Source organism: Manis pentadactyla, chromosome 4 (assembly GCF_030020395.1).
Source record: "Manis pentadactyla isolate mManPen7 chromosome 4, mManPen7.hap1, whole genome shotgun sequence".
Lineage (NCBI taxonomy): Eukaryota > Metazoa > Chordata > Mammalia > Pholidota > Manidae > Manis > Manis pentadactyla.
Genome location: NC_080022.1, coordinates 166621494 through 166634581, shown reverse-complemented (window position 1 = coordinate 166634581; position 13088 = coordinate 166621494). Strand labels below are relative to the sequence as shown.

At 56.3% G+C, this 13088-nt stretch overlaps 2 protein-coding genes across 2 annotated transcripts; both read right to left on the bottom strand.

Annotated features, from left to right (window-relative positions):
• Positions 1-1428: 1428 nt before the first annotated feature.
• Positions 1429-5760, bottom strand: HOXB5 (homeobox B5). Its single transcript, XM_036879769.2, has 2 exons — positions 3330-5760; positions 1429-2659 (listed from the first exon to the last, which is right to left on the bottom strand). Exons 1-2 carry the CDS (start codon positions 3889-3891, stop codon positions 2412-2414), a joined length of 810 nt encoding a protein of 269 aa, XP_036735664.1. The 5' UTR covers positions 3892-5760; the 3' UTR covers positions 1429-2411.
• A 154-nt stretch (positions 5761-5914) lies between these two features.
• HOXB6 (homeobox B6) lies at positions 5915-12653 on the bottom strand. Its single transcript, XM_036879772.2, has 2 exons — positions 7803-12653; positions 5915-6801 (listed from the first exon to the last, which is right to left on the bottom strand). The coding sequence occupies exons 1-2, from the start codon at positions 8215-8217 to the stop codon at positions 6542-6544; spliced, it is 675 nt and encodes a 224-aa protein (XP_036735667.1). The 5' UTR covers positions 8218-12653; the 3' UTR covers positions 5915-6541.
• Between the last annotated feature and the right edge of the window lie 435 nt (positions 12654-13088).

Below are 13088 nucleotides of genomic sequence, written 5' to 3'. Positions count from 1 at the left end.
AAAGAGCCCTTCTTTCAGCAGTGCACACCCCTCCTTCTTGCCCCCTAAAATTCTCAGGGCATTGAAGGAAACCATGCAAGCCCCTTTTCCTGCAGTCAGACACTCCTGCAAATAAAAGCCAGGCACCCCAACCACTGAGGCCTTATCAAACCGAATGCCCCATTTCAGATAACCAGCTTGCCATAACTTGATGCAAAAAGCAGATTAAATTTCCCCCACTTGTTATCCTACAGCTCTGCTGGAGGCAAGATTTCATCCTCCAGTTCCAAGCCCCAAAACTGCAAGAGGAAAAAGCGAAAGCTGTAAGCCACTTACTGTGGTAGTGCCGGGCCTGGGCCGCCGTCACTGCCTTCTGGGCTGGGAGAGCGCTCACCTACCTCTGCCCCCTTTCCCACCACAGCGAGCAGTTAAAGTGTCACTTAACATTCTGGAGAATGTGAAATATACCGCGCGGTGTCAACTCCCCAAAACCATAAAACTAACTTTATGGACCTCACGTGACTTTCTCGAGCCAGTGAGGGGTATCTGTCTGACTTCTCGGCGATTTTTACGATCTAACTTCGAGATAAAACCCCTATCCATTTGACATCTAAATGTCATAGCGACTTTTGGGATAGTTTGCTATGGACAAAGGGGGACAAAGTCAAGGGGTGAGGGAGAAGGAGGGCCCAGTGGAGCCTCCACGACCCTCGGCTGCCTCCTTACCAACTCCCCTCCCCCCAAGTCCTGTAAGAAGTTGGGCCAAGCTGGAAGGGATTGACCGGGTAAGTGTTCAGACTTGACTCTTGCACTCAGGGTGGAGGCTGACTTGGATGGAGGAGGACTGGGCCCTGGCCCTAAGCCATTCAGCTGGTGGGGGAACCAGGGGTCTTCCAGGAGGGACCCCAAGTCATAGTCAGATGGAAGGTCAGTTGGGCCCCTGGAGAGAGGGAGCCCTTGATAAGTGTAGAGAAGACTGAGGTTGAGGGGAAGCCTTTGAAATTAAAGTGATTTTTCTTTTTTTGGCCTTAGTGGGTGGCAGAGCTGAATCGGGATTTGGCTTAGGGGACAGAAGGGCTAGGCAGGCCTGTGCCACTCCTCAAAGGCAAAGACCCTACTGCTCAGGATTTAGACCCAAATCACTTTCCCTAAGAGGTTTCCAGAGGCTTTTCTGGCTAGCTGGCAGAAGGCCAGGGTGGAGTCCAGCTTAGCCTTTCCCTTGCCCCAGCCCCACATGGGGTTTGGGGGCCTCTTCAGTCCCCCGTGCATTAAAGCCTGTACCCTGGTCCCAAAACCACTGACTAAGCCAGGGACTTGGGTGGCTGAGAGGGGCTGCTGGTTAGCATCCTGCTTTCCCTTCCCTATACCCTAGATCTATCAAGATTGGTCTAGGGTGTGCCAGGTGATGGGAGAAACAGGCCCCCAGAGAAAAGACAAGTGGAAGGGCAGTGGAGTAGGGGAGACATTTATTTGACTTCAAGGAAACAAATACCAAACAAATACCAAAAGCGAATCACTGAGACAGGCCCGGCAAGGGGAAAGACAGAGTCACACGTAGCACAGCGTCCACCCGCTCACTACAAATGGTCCTGGGAGTGAAATGGGGAGGGGGAGGGGATGGGTCTGACCCAGACTATCCCCATATTTACAAGCTTTGGGCCCTCTGCGCCAGACCCCTGGATTCACAGAGAAATACACAACACATTTTACACTGAGGATTACTTTTGTTTCCATACACTAGGAAACAAAACAAGACTAGGCCTTGTGGGGCCTACCCAGGCGGCAGGAACTTAAATCTCACTATTTACCTTCCCTCTTCTCCACTTCACCCCTTTGGTCCTCTGTGGCCCTTTCCCACCCCAGGACCAAGCCACTGGGAGACTCGGGCCTGGGGAGTAGGGAGGGAAGAGAAACGGGTGGAAAGAGACACAGTCATGGACTCCATCTCCAAGGCCAGCCCAGCTGGGCCCGGCACTGCGGTACTACCCCACCTCAACTGCTGCCCCTTGGAGAAGTTTCAAGCTGAAACTCAAAATACAGCGATCATCCTTTTATAAATAAGTTAGAACACAGATGGGGAGGGAAGTTCACATTAAACATGCGAGTTTCTTTTCTTCCTCGGGGAAGGAGTGGAACCACAGACACGAACATTCAGAAACACTGGCGGATTTGGGGTGAGTGGAGGGGAGTGGGGAGCATGGAAGAAAAATAATAATATTATTATTAACAATAATAACAAGATTAACCAGTCCAAGAGGGAGGGAGCCACAGGAAGATCTAAGACCAAACGAAAAATCGTAACACAAAGCTGGGGCGAGGCAGGCTCCTGGGAAATGGTCCCCAGCGGGCAGCGACAGCGCGGGGAGGCTTAGAGGGACCGGGGCTGGGGGCGGCACGGGCTCTTGGGCTGCCTAGGGCTCCTCCCGGCGGGCTCAGGGCTGGAAGGCGCTGCCCGCTGTAGCCAGGCTCATACTTTTCAGTTTGTTGTCTTTCTTCCACTTCATGCGCCGGTTCTGGAACCAAATCTTAATCTGGCGCTCGGACAGGCAGAGCGCGTGGGCGATCTCGATGCGCCGCCGCCGCGTCAGGTAGCGGTTGAAGTGGAACTCCTTCTCCAGCTCCAGGGTCTGGTAGCGGGTGTACGCGGTCCGGGCCCTTTTCCCGTCCGGCCCGGTCATATCTGGAGCAGAAAGAGTAGCGCCGCAAGGCAACGTTATTCCGGTTAAGGGAGGGGGCACTGGGTGGGAGAGGGGCGTGGAGCAGGACCCAGGCGTCCCCCGGCACCCAGCTCACCGCAGCTCCAATCCTACCCACTCCAGACGCCCGCATCCACGCTGGCTTTCTGCACCCCCTTCTGCAGCCCCTACTTGTGCCGGCAGCGAATGCGCCCGGCTTTGTCTCTTGCTCCCTCCTTGCGCCTCATCCTTCGCTGGGCTCGGGCGGCCGCTCGCCCCGGGAGGGAGGAGAGCGGCTGCACTTTTGCCCTGGAAATCTCGGTTTACTGCTCGTCCCTCCTTTGCTAACGGCAGCCTCAAAATTTCGGGGACAAGCAGGACCCTTCCCCACGTTACAGAAACCCCATCCTTCATCCTCAAGCTAGTACTGCCGGGCGAATAAAATCTAAGCCCAGTCCGGGAACACATTATTAAAAATACCCCTCTCCAACCCCCTAGCTAAAGCCCTTCTTTGGCAGTGTCCCCCAAGCTGAGAGGGCCGTCTTAGAGACTTCTGGCCCTCTGGAAAAAAATAAATCTATATTTGAGGAAAAGCAAAGCTCTTCTGGCCCCCCGCCCCCAAACGCAGGGAAGGAAAGCCGAGAAGACAAAAAAGGGAGCGAGAGCGAAAATTACCATGGCTGATGTGAAGCTTCCTCATCCAGGGGAATATCTGCGGAGTCTGCCCCTCGGGCGCGGCTGTGGAGGTGGCCATGGGCTCTGGCTGCGCCCGAGCTAGGCTCGGGCTGCTTAGCTGGCTCGCAGCTTCCTCAGGCTCCGAGGACGCGCTGGCCTCGTCTATTTCGGTGAAATTGGCGCTGGAGCTGGCCGGGGTCGCCTGGTCGGAGGGGGACGAAGCAGAGGGCTTGGCGCCGTGGCTGTCGCCGTTGGTGCAAGGCAGGGATTCGGGCGAGGACAGAGAGCAGCTCGACGCCGCTTGCCTGAAGCGGGGCTCCTGGGCGGGAGCGGGGAAGGCGCGCGAGCTCTCGCCCACCGCCCCAAAGTGGCTGGAGGAGGCCGAGGAGCGGTTGACGCTGAGGTCCATCCCATTGTAATTGTAGCCGTAAGAGCCGGTGTGCATGGCAGCGGGATCCCTGTAAGAGCCGCTCAGAGAGCTGCCACTGCCATAATTTAGCAACTGATAGTCCGGGCCATTTGGATAACGCCCCGAGAAGGAGTTTACAAAGTACGAGCTCATTTGGGTGATTTTGGAGGGCTTGATTTGTGGATCGTGGTCGTTATAACCCTGTGCTTCACGATTTATGATGTATTAATGAATTATAGCGATGCACTGTACTTCGTTTTGCTATGTATGCGGCCAAATATGGGGGGGGAGTTGGAAGGGGGATGGGGGGGCGTTAGGGAATCACGTGCTTTTGTTGACCAGTCGTAAATTCTCGCTGATGACCTCAAGAGGTAATTCATGCTCTATGGTTACAAATAATGACGATCCGAGAATCGTTAGGGCCGATTCAATACGAGCCTCCGAGAGAGGGGGAAAAAAGAAGGGGGAGAAACAGGGAGAAGGTTGGCGGCGGCCTCTGAGCAGAGCGCGCCACCTCCCGGCGATCGGCGGGAGCGCGGGCCGCAGACCTCCATGGCGGCGACCGCTGCCTCCCTGCTGGCTTCCTGCGAACGTCTGGCGAGAAAAAACCCGGCCTAGGCTCACCCGCAGGGTTGCGTCTTTCAGAGGAGGGACCCAGTTGAGCCTTTACCCACTTTCTTCGTAGTGGGGTTAGTCTCTGTATTTGTGTCCTTCTCCCGTCCCTATTATCATTTTAACTCTGGATGAGATGATCAAAGATTGAGTAGCTTTTCCCTTACTCTGGCTTTGCAAGTCTCACGAGTTGGGGCGGAAATTGGGCGGAGGGCTGGAAGATGTGTGTGAAAAGAAATTATTGCAGTGGGTCTCCCCGGTGAGCTTGGCCTGGTCTGCTTCCTGATGGGGCTGCAGTAGCCCATCCAAAGAGTCCAGGCCCAGCTGGCAGGGCAGGGCTGGTCTGGGCCGAGAGTTCCAAGGAGAAGCTGTCACTTCTGTGCCCTCTTAGAAGTTTGGAATCCTCTTCTTGACCTCCTTCCCATCCTTAGTCCAGGCTGGCAGAATGGTAGAGCGGGACAGGGACCCCAGAGGAAGAGCACAGCTGGGACTAAGGGGTTTAGTGGTGGTGGAGGGCGGGGGGACAGTGGCGGGAATCAGAGTAGGTGGCTGGGGTCTGGGTGGAAACATGGTTCTTAGAATTTGAGATCAAGGCAAGACCCTTTCACCTCCTCACCAGATGCCCGCTATTGATTGGGAGGCCCCACTCAAGGCCCCTCGCTGGTGTCTGGGTAGTTTCAGAATTTGCCCGGGGCTACGCCTTCCTGGGGAAGGGGTTCTGAGGACCGGGGACGCCTTGCTGAGCACGCTGCACGGCCAGAGACCGCCGCAGCTGGGCCCTTTTGCCCGGCGGTATTTTCTTTAAAAATAAAAAAGGAAGAGTCAGGAGGAAGAAAGGAAAACACTATCCTCAGCTTGCCGCCTGGGTGAGGGTGAGGGTGGGGAGAGAACGGGTCCTTTTTCGGTTGAGGGGATGAGACCGAACTGCCCCAACACCTGGCCTCCTGGCCTCAGGTCTCCAAGGAGCAGGGAAAAGTCGTGCCCTTCGCATTCCCCTACTTGTCGCCGAACTCCTGCTTGAGGTAGGAAGGGGCTCTTGGAGCCTTCAGCTGCGGGCGGAGAGACACCAGGTGGCCCCGGCTTAGTCTCCGGAGCCACTAGCCGGGAGCCGAGGGCCAAAGCCGGCAGAGATCAGGCTATGTGAGCAGGCCAAAGGCCGCGGGCCTCGGCGAGCAAGAGGACACAAAAGCGCTGCTGAGGCGCGAGTCTCCGCCTGGCTCAGTCTCTGCAGGGGCTCTGGGCTAGAGGGCCTCGGTGGCCTCCCTCGTGCCACAGACGAACGAGGAAAGCTAGAGAATGAGAGGGAAACTGCCTTTCTCCGTTCCCAAATTCTGCACCAAGAGAGGCGTATGGAGGACCCTCAGCACCCGCGAGGCAAGGCGCGGCGCGGGAGCTTGGGCGGGACCGCTTCAGCCTTTTATCTCAACTGTAACTTCCGAATCGTGTCGTGCCCGCTGGGCAGCCCAGAGCTCCTGCCTTTGCTGCGGAGTTTACCGCACCGGGACGCTGGGGTGGCGGTGGGGGTGGGGGAGAGGCAGGGGAGGAGCAGAGGTGACTGAGCGGCGAGTTTTTACGTCTTTATTATTATCATAATCATTATTAATAATATTAATATTACCGAAGTATTTCACGTCCAGAGCTAAGACAAGACTACAAACACAACACATAGAAAATTAATAAAATAGAACTTTGTTTTCTTCTGAGGCTCCTCTTCTTACTTCTAGGTAGTATGTGCTCCTTCCAGTGGCTTTGGGGAGGGGGTGGGAGAGAGGTCTGGGGCCAGGGAGTCTTCGAGGCCCCGGCTGAGGGGACTGCGAATCTACCATTGAACCGTGCACGGGGATATGGACGAAATGAGACGCGACACGGACAAGAGCATTTTGCTCTGCTTCCAGGAAACATCAAGTGAGTCTGCTCCTCCGTTCTCACAGGGGAGCCTGATCGAGCAGAGGCGGGTTCCGCGGAGATGGAGGGGCGCTCGGGGTGCTGAATGGGCTCAGGCGTCTCGGCCTCCCAGCACCCAGCGAGCTCTGCGGGCGGGGGCGTCCAGGAGACCGCTGGGCCCCGCCTGTCTTGCGCTGGAGTGCAGGTTCCCCGGGCCCCCGCCCGCAGAGCCATCTTGGGGCTCCCCGATGCCCTCGGCTCCCCCACAGGCCTCTCCCTTCGCGTCCCGCCTCCCTTTCCAGCGCCTTCACTCGGCTGGTTTTTCTTCCTCCTCCTCGGCACTGAGCTGAGACGCGCTGAGCAGTTTGCTCTCTTTTTTCCACTTCATGCGCCGGTTCTGGAACCAGATCTTGATCTGCCGCTCGGTCAGGCACAGGGCGTGCGCGATCTCGATGCGCCGCCGCCGCGTCAGGTAGCGATTGTAGTGAAACTCCTTCTCCAGCTCCAGGGTCTGGTAGCGAGTGTAGGTCTGGCGGCCGCGCCGGCCGCTGGGACCAAAGGAGGAACCTGTTACGCAGAAAGGAATGGCTGAGGCCTGGGGTCACCAGGGCCAAGCCCCCCCTGTTCCCTCGGCCCTCAAACATGGACTCTAGCCTGTCCCGGGATGCCCTCCACTCTTCCCGCTCCCTGCCCCCCTTTCTCACTCCTCCAGCGCCCCCTCCAGATTCTCTCGGGTCTCCTAGGCCTATGCCAGCGGTCTAGACTCTTGGTGGGGGATGGGAGGAACAGTTTAAGATCCCACCTGAGCCTAGGGGGAGGAGCTGGGGAAGCGCTGGCCAGGTGTGCCGCTTTCCAGTCGGATGTTTCTTTCCATCCATCTGGCTCCCCCACCACCCTGTGACAGATTCGGGCCCTTAATCCGTAATGACGTGGATCGATCCACAGTCGGCACTAACGGCTCCTCACTTTCGTGTCCCTCTAATGGACATCAATTTGGGACTTAAGGCCAGCAAATAATCCAGCCTGAGACCCAGGCGCCTGCTTCCCCCTCTCTCTCCCTCCGCCCGCTCCCCCTCTCTCTTCCCCTTCTCCCTCCCTCCCTCCTCTGACTACTACCCCTTTCCTGGTGCCTCATCTTTCCGGAGCCCCCGACCCCCAGGGAAACACAGTCCGGGACAGACATCTCGCCCTCGCCAGCGTCACACCGCCCCCATTCCCATGACGCACTCCGTTTTTAATGTAACAGCCTTTGGGTGGGGGACCCGACCAGGGCTGGGGGCCAAAGGGGAGCCTAGCTAGTGACTGCGGCCGCTGCCCCCTTCCCTGACCCATAATCCCGGTTCTGGCCTGGCGCTCCTCCTAGCTCGAAGCGCAGCTGGGACTTTGCAAACTTTGTAACTCCTGAGGACGAGAGGACAGAGTGGAGACCCGTGCAGGAGCCCAATCCTCCCTTAGCTCCTCACTGAGCCCCACCCAGCAGCCTGTGGCAGAATGGAGGGGGGAGCTAGTTCTGTGTCCTGGGGGCGGGGGCCCGCGGAGGTCGGGGCGACCGGGCAAGTCTCACTCACTGTTGCACGAGTTCATCCGCTGCATCCACGGGTAGACCGGGGTGGAGCACTTCTGCTCCTCGGTCTCGCCGAACACGCTCTTGTCCTGCGCACAGTCGGACTTCCGCGGCTCGGGGTGGAACCGGGGCGGCTCGTCGGCACCCGAGAGCGCGCAGGCCGACTCCTTCTCGCGGTAGAAGGCCGGTGCCGGCCCGTAGTCGCAGGGCGCCGCTCGGCCGTAGCCACCGCCGGCCGGCGGGTAATAGGACGACGCGGCAAAGCTCTTGTCCTGGCCGGGTCCCGGCCCGTACGGCGCGGGGTAGTGCCTCAGCGGGTCCGCATAGCCGGACGAGTAGAGCGGTAGCTGGCCCAGGAAGGACTCCTGCCCGCTGGCCAGAGTGACGGGGAAGGTGGAGTTCACGAAATAGGAACTCATTGGGAGGGGAGGCGCGCAGGGCCGCTGCTGCTCCGCCGGGTTTATGATTTGTTGTGTTTTATAGTCCGAGCGCCGCGCCTATTAGTAGTATATCTGAGATTGGGTTTTAGCTGAGGGGGGATGGCGAGGTGCCAGTGAGGGCCAGAAGGAAATACAACCATCTGATCCAACACTGACCAATGGCAGAGGCAGGAATTGTCAAATAGCACCCAGGAGGAGCGCAGCCCGCGCGAGGGACCCGCGCACAAACCTATCAACCTTTTTTTCCCTCCTTCTTCTCCTTCTCCTTTCTCTCTCTCCCCAACAACGCAACGCGGTCCTGTTCCACCTACGTAGTATCTGCGAAAGAGGCGTCTGTGCCTTTGGGGGAGGAGGAAGCGTTTGGGTTGAGACCACCCCATCCTCCAATGATTAAATAAATATATCCCTACCCCCTCCACGCAGGATAGGAAAAAGTTAATTGTATTTTCAGAAAAGTTAACCCCTGCGTTGCTCGGGTCCCATTCCCTCCCGGGAAGGGTGGGTAAATGTCCCAAATCCTGAATCTCAGTCTCCTTACGAGACAACTAAAGGAGATTTGTTTCCAGGGATCTGTGTTGGTAGAAGGGCTGAAGAGTCCTCTGCTAATTCGCATCATCTTCAGAAAGAAGCAAAGAAGAAGAAACACTCTCCTTTCCAGGTTTGGAAAACTGTTTTCCTGTCTCTCAGATCTACTCTGTCTCTTAAAAGCCTGTTTATTATTCCTGCTTTTCCACAATCTTAAGGTCTGAGGGGCAGGCCAGAGCCTGCTGCCCAGAAGACCCAGAAGGCCAGAAAAATGGGTGGAGGGTCTTAGTCCAAGCTTCTCCCTCTGGCTCTGTGGCTAGGCTAGGAGCTTCATAGAAGGCTACTGCTGTCATTGCCCAGGACCTCCTGCCTGGTTCTAGTATGCCTTGCTTGCTCTTGGCATGGGAAGGGGCACTGGGGAAAGATACTAGTCCTCTCTTCACTTGGGCATAGGGAGAGGAGTGAGGGCCACCCCCCGCCCCAGCCCCCTGCAGCCGAGGTTTATCTGATCCCTATCCTACCTGCAACTCTCACTCCTACCTTGCAAGACATTAGGATATCCTATGATACAAATTCTTAGGAATCAAAGATGTCTCAGTAAGTCGATACAGGGAAAAATATTCCTCCTTCAATTCCAGGTCCTCAAACCATCCTGATATTTGGTGCAATTAGAGACCACCAAGAGAGGGGCCCTCACATCTTTTCCAGTTCTTTCCAGAAGCTGCTGGTTCTTTTGAAAATTAATTATTTCCCAAGATTTGGTTTTGGTTAATTTTACAAGGAGGGAGAGGCGTTTAGGTCCTCTTGGGGGCTCAGCAGGCAGCATAAAACAACCAGCCCGCATCCCATCTCCAGATGCTCACCACCCTTGTGTCTGTCTCTCAGCATCTCTACAGTCCCTCCCAGGTCTCATGTTTGTATTGGCAGCTCTGCTGTCATACAAGCTTGGGTGTGAAAGAGTGTATGTCTCTGGCTCTCTCTCTTTCATCTAAGGAAAATAGGAAAATGAGCACTGGGGCCAGGCCAGAAGACTGAGAAACAATGAATTTGCAACATTCTAATACACATGCGGAGGTCAGGCAATAAAGGATGACAAACTTCAAACCTGGGGCCAGGGTGTGGGACACAATCTCATGTTGAAGGATCCAGGTTGACACTCTGCCTTGTTCTTGGGCTTCTTTTTATGGGCCTGCTCTGCACACTGAAGATGGCACAGACGCTAGGGAAAGTGGTAGAGCTCGGGGGCTGATGACCAAGGGTGGGAACTTGGTTGGTTGCGAAGTGCCCAGAGAAGCTCCCTGAACTCAAGACAACCTCTAGGTTGCACCTTCATGACCAAGTGGTGATCCCTGGATGTCCTATCAACCACTTCCTAGCCTGAGACTATGTATGAGGCTTTGTCAAGATTTAAGAAAACAAACTCAAGCCTCCTAATGATGGAGAGTCATAATTGCTCCAATCTAGTTGTGATCAGGCCCATTCCTAGAGAAGAACAGGAAACATTTGGGTAATGGCAGGAGGTAGGGAGAGCGCCTGTGTGCACCTCCCTCCTCCACACCACTGAGGCTGGGCCTTGGGCCTCAGCGGTCCCTCCTTTCTTCCTCCCTTGCCTATCCTAGGACTGGACAGTGTGGGCTTTCCTGTGGAGTCTGGACAAAGTGAGATGCTCTGAGGAAGGGAGCCTTCCCCTGTGATAGAAACATGAAAATAGTCTCTTATCCCTAGAGTCACAGACCCAAATTAACCTCACCTCTGCAGGTTGCCTGTAGTGAGATGGAGCCATAAGGGCAGGCGCTGGGTGCCTGGAGTCCAGCATGAAAGGAAATAGCGCCTCATCGCTCTTATCTAAGCCCAGAGGTATTTATGAGCGTTTATTCGTCTGATCCGTTTGTTTGGGAGAAAGAGCAGGCAGGCAGGGCCCGGCCAGAGACCGCCTGGTTTCTGGAGCCAGAGCTCTACGAATCTGTCTGTGGTTCGGTCCACCGCCATCAGTCTGTCTCCAAGAAGGAATATGTAAATACACAGCGGGCACAGCCGCCTGCTGGTCTGGGGTGTCTCTTCCTGCCTCAAAGTAGCATGTGCATGGAGAGGTGGATGTAAATGTGTACCAAGTCTTGAGTACACAACGGAAGGATTGCACAGAAACCCCACTGGCAGGATTTATAATTGTAATTTTCTTTGCTCAAATCTGCAGTCCTATGGAGGCACACACATTCCAGCTTCCAGGGAAATGCCTAAGCTGTTTTCAGCTCGCGAGTGAAATTCTGTACGGGTAACCTGAGGGAGGTGTATTCGCCTGTGTGGTGTGGAGGGGAGCAGGGACTGAGACATTGTCCAGGCTTCCCATTTCCTTGCAAAGGAAATCTCCCCCAATGCCCAGCTCTTTGGGTTGTGGGCACCTTCCTCTACCCCACTCCCAGCTCTGGCTGGGATGGGGCAAATTAAAATATCTCGACCCAATTCTTTGCCTAGACTCTGTGATTCTCTGGGTTTGGGGAACATAAATGTTCCCAGAGGGAGCAGGGTGGCCGCCCCCATCCTTTGGGAGCTGTTTACATGGGACATTGCCTTAAAATTGGCCGGTACAAAGACCTCATTTTCATTATGCAAATGAGTGGCAATGTCTCTAATCTCGGGGGTAGGGGTTGCCAGCGTGCTTAGCCCTTCCTGTTCCCTCCCCCCAGGTCCGCGGGCACCCTAAGAGCCCTGAAGTGTTTCAACACCCTATACCAGCCGCCTTCTCCTCCCTACCTGTCCTTCAGACTGCCCACAAGAAAAAGGCTCCGAGGATCCCAAGACTTTCCGGGCGCGCTCCCTCAGGGCCTCCCGCACTGGGCCGGGCCTTGGAGCCTCCATAAAGTCACTCTCCCTGCGGAAAAGCTGAAAGGGCTGCTCCTCTGGCCCAGACTCACGAGGCGCCAGAGGCGCGGGGGGCGCAGCCGCCGCTCTTGCCCCCCGGCACCGGCCGGCCCCTAGACCTCCGCCGCTCCCAGCTCCAAACCAGACCTTAGTAACACCTCAGCCTGCCTGGCACCGCAGGCAATTTCCTGGAGCCCTCGCCCAGGAACCCGGGCCACAGCACCTTGAAAAGAGCGGCCAAAGCCTCCTCCTGCAGCTTGAAAGCCCGAGCTAATCAGTAACCCGTGAGACAGGGGCCAATATTCAAACGCGGCGGCAGAGCGCGTACCCTCGCCCTCGCCACCCCCTTCTGAGAAAGCGGTCGGGTTAAGCGGGTGTGAGGGGTCCAGCAAGAATGGAAATCACAATGGTTTGGCTCCTTAATGATTGTTCCCCACTCCCACTCCCAATTTTTCCCCAAAGCGTATTTGTGTCGATTTCGCTTGAAACGATCGAGAATGGGGGAGGGTACCCACACTATTTGCAAGCACCAACAGTTTCCAGAAAATTCGGCTCAATTCTTTCACTACGGACTCACCGGCCAAGCAACCGGCAAGACTCACCATCCAACCAGGAGAACACAGACCCGGTTTGTCTTTTGACAACCGAGTGGAACTGCCGGGGCCGGCGCCTTCCCTGCTGGTCCCCTCCCTTGACCGTAAAGAAAACCAAATAAACCTTGAACAGCCTTGGCCTCGGATCTCCCGTGAGGCTCGGATGATCCCTTTTCGCGCCTGCTGTGTGTGTGTGGTGGGGGGGGGGGATCGTGACTCTGATCCCCCAACCTTTTGGTTCAGGCCCCCTGCCCGCGGGATGCAGTATTAGTCTTCTTTACATATGCCCTAGAAAAAGCCGCTTCCCCAGCCAGCCGCCAGGTTGAGGGCTGGGAAGGGCCAGGCGAGGCGGCAGAGGGAGGGGACACTTGTTGTTCCCTAATCCACACACAGGACCAAGATACAGCGGAAAACGACAATCTGGGCCCGAAGTCCCCGAATCCCGCGAACCTGAGCGGCTGGTGATCCGGGTGTCCGGCACGGTTCAGGCAGTGTCGCCGGGCTTGCGGCGCTGTAGACGCATGTCTCCGAACGAACAGTAGATGGCAGCAAACCGCATAATTTGGGTCAGAGCAAACTGTCACAGGGATGATTTATACCCCGCCAAGACTACAGGAGAAAAAAAACCTATCGTCTGGGTGGGTTTGGTAATTGTTCCTTTGAGAATAGGGTCCAAGTGCCGTGGGTGCTGGCCGAGAAGTCTCGCTACGCAACTGAGGGGGTCTCTACAGGCACCCAGTTCCCGCCTGCTTGGCTGGCATCTACCTGCGCCTCCTGGGACCCCCACCCCCAGCCCCACCCCCCGCCCAAGCCACAAGTGGCTGCGTCCTTCTCCCACTTCAGGACTGAGAAAGCCAATATTCCCCTACACAT

What these genes read in the sequence shown, in the direction of transcription:
- HOXB6 (XM_036879772.2), bottom strand. Translation starts at nt 8,217, where the DNA reads ATGAGTTCCTATTTCGTGAACTCCACCTTCCCCGTCACTCTGGCCAGC. An exon ending in GCGGATGAACTCGTGCAACA is followed by an intron (nt 6,802 to 7,802) that starts GTGAGTGAGACT and finishes TCTGCGTAACAG; the next exon opens with GTTCCTCCTTTGGTCCCAGC.
- HOXB5 (XM_036879769.2), bottom strand. Translation starts at nt 3,891, where the DNA reads ATGAGCTCGTACTTTGTAAACTCCTTCTCGGGGCGTTATCCAAATGGC. An exon ending in GAAGCTTCACATCAGCCATG is followed by an intron (nt 2,660 to 3,329) that starts GTAATTTTCGCT and finishes TTTCTGCTCCAG; the next exon opens with ATATGACCGGGCCGGACGGG.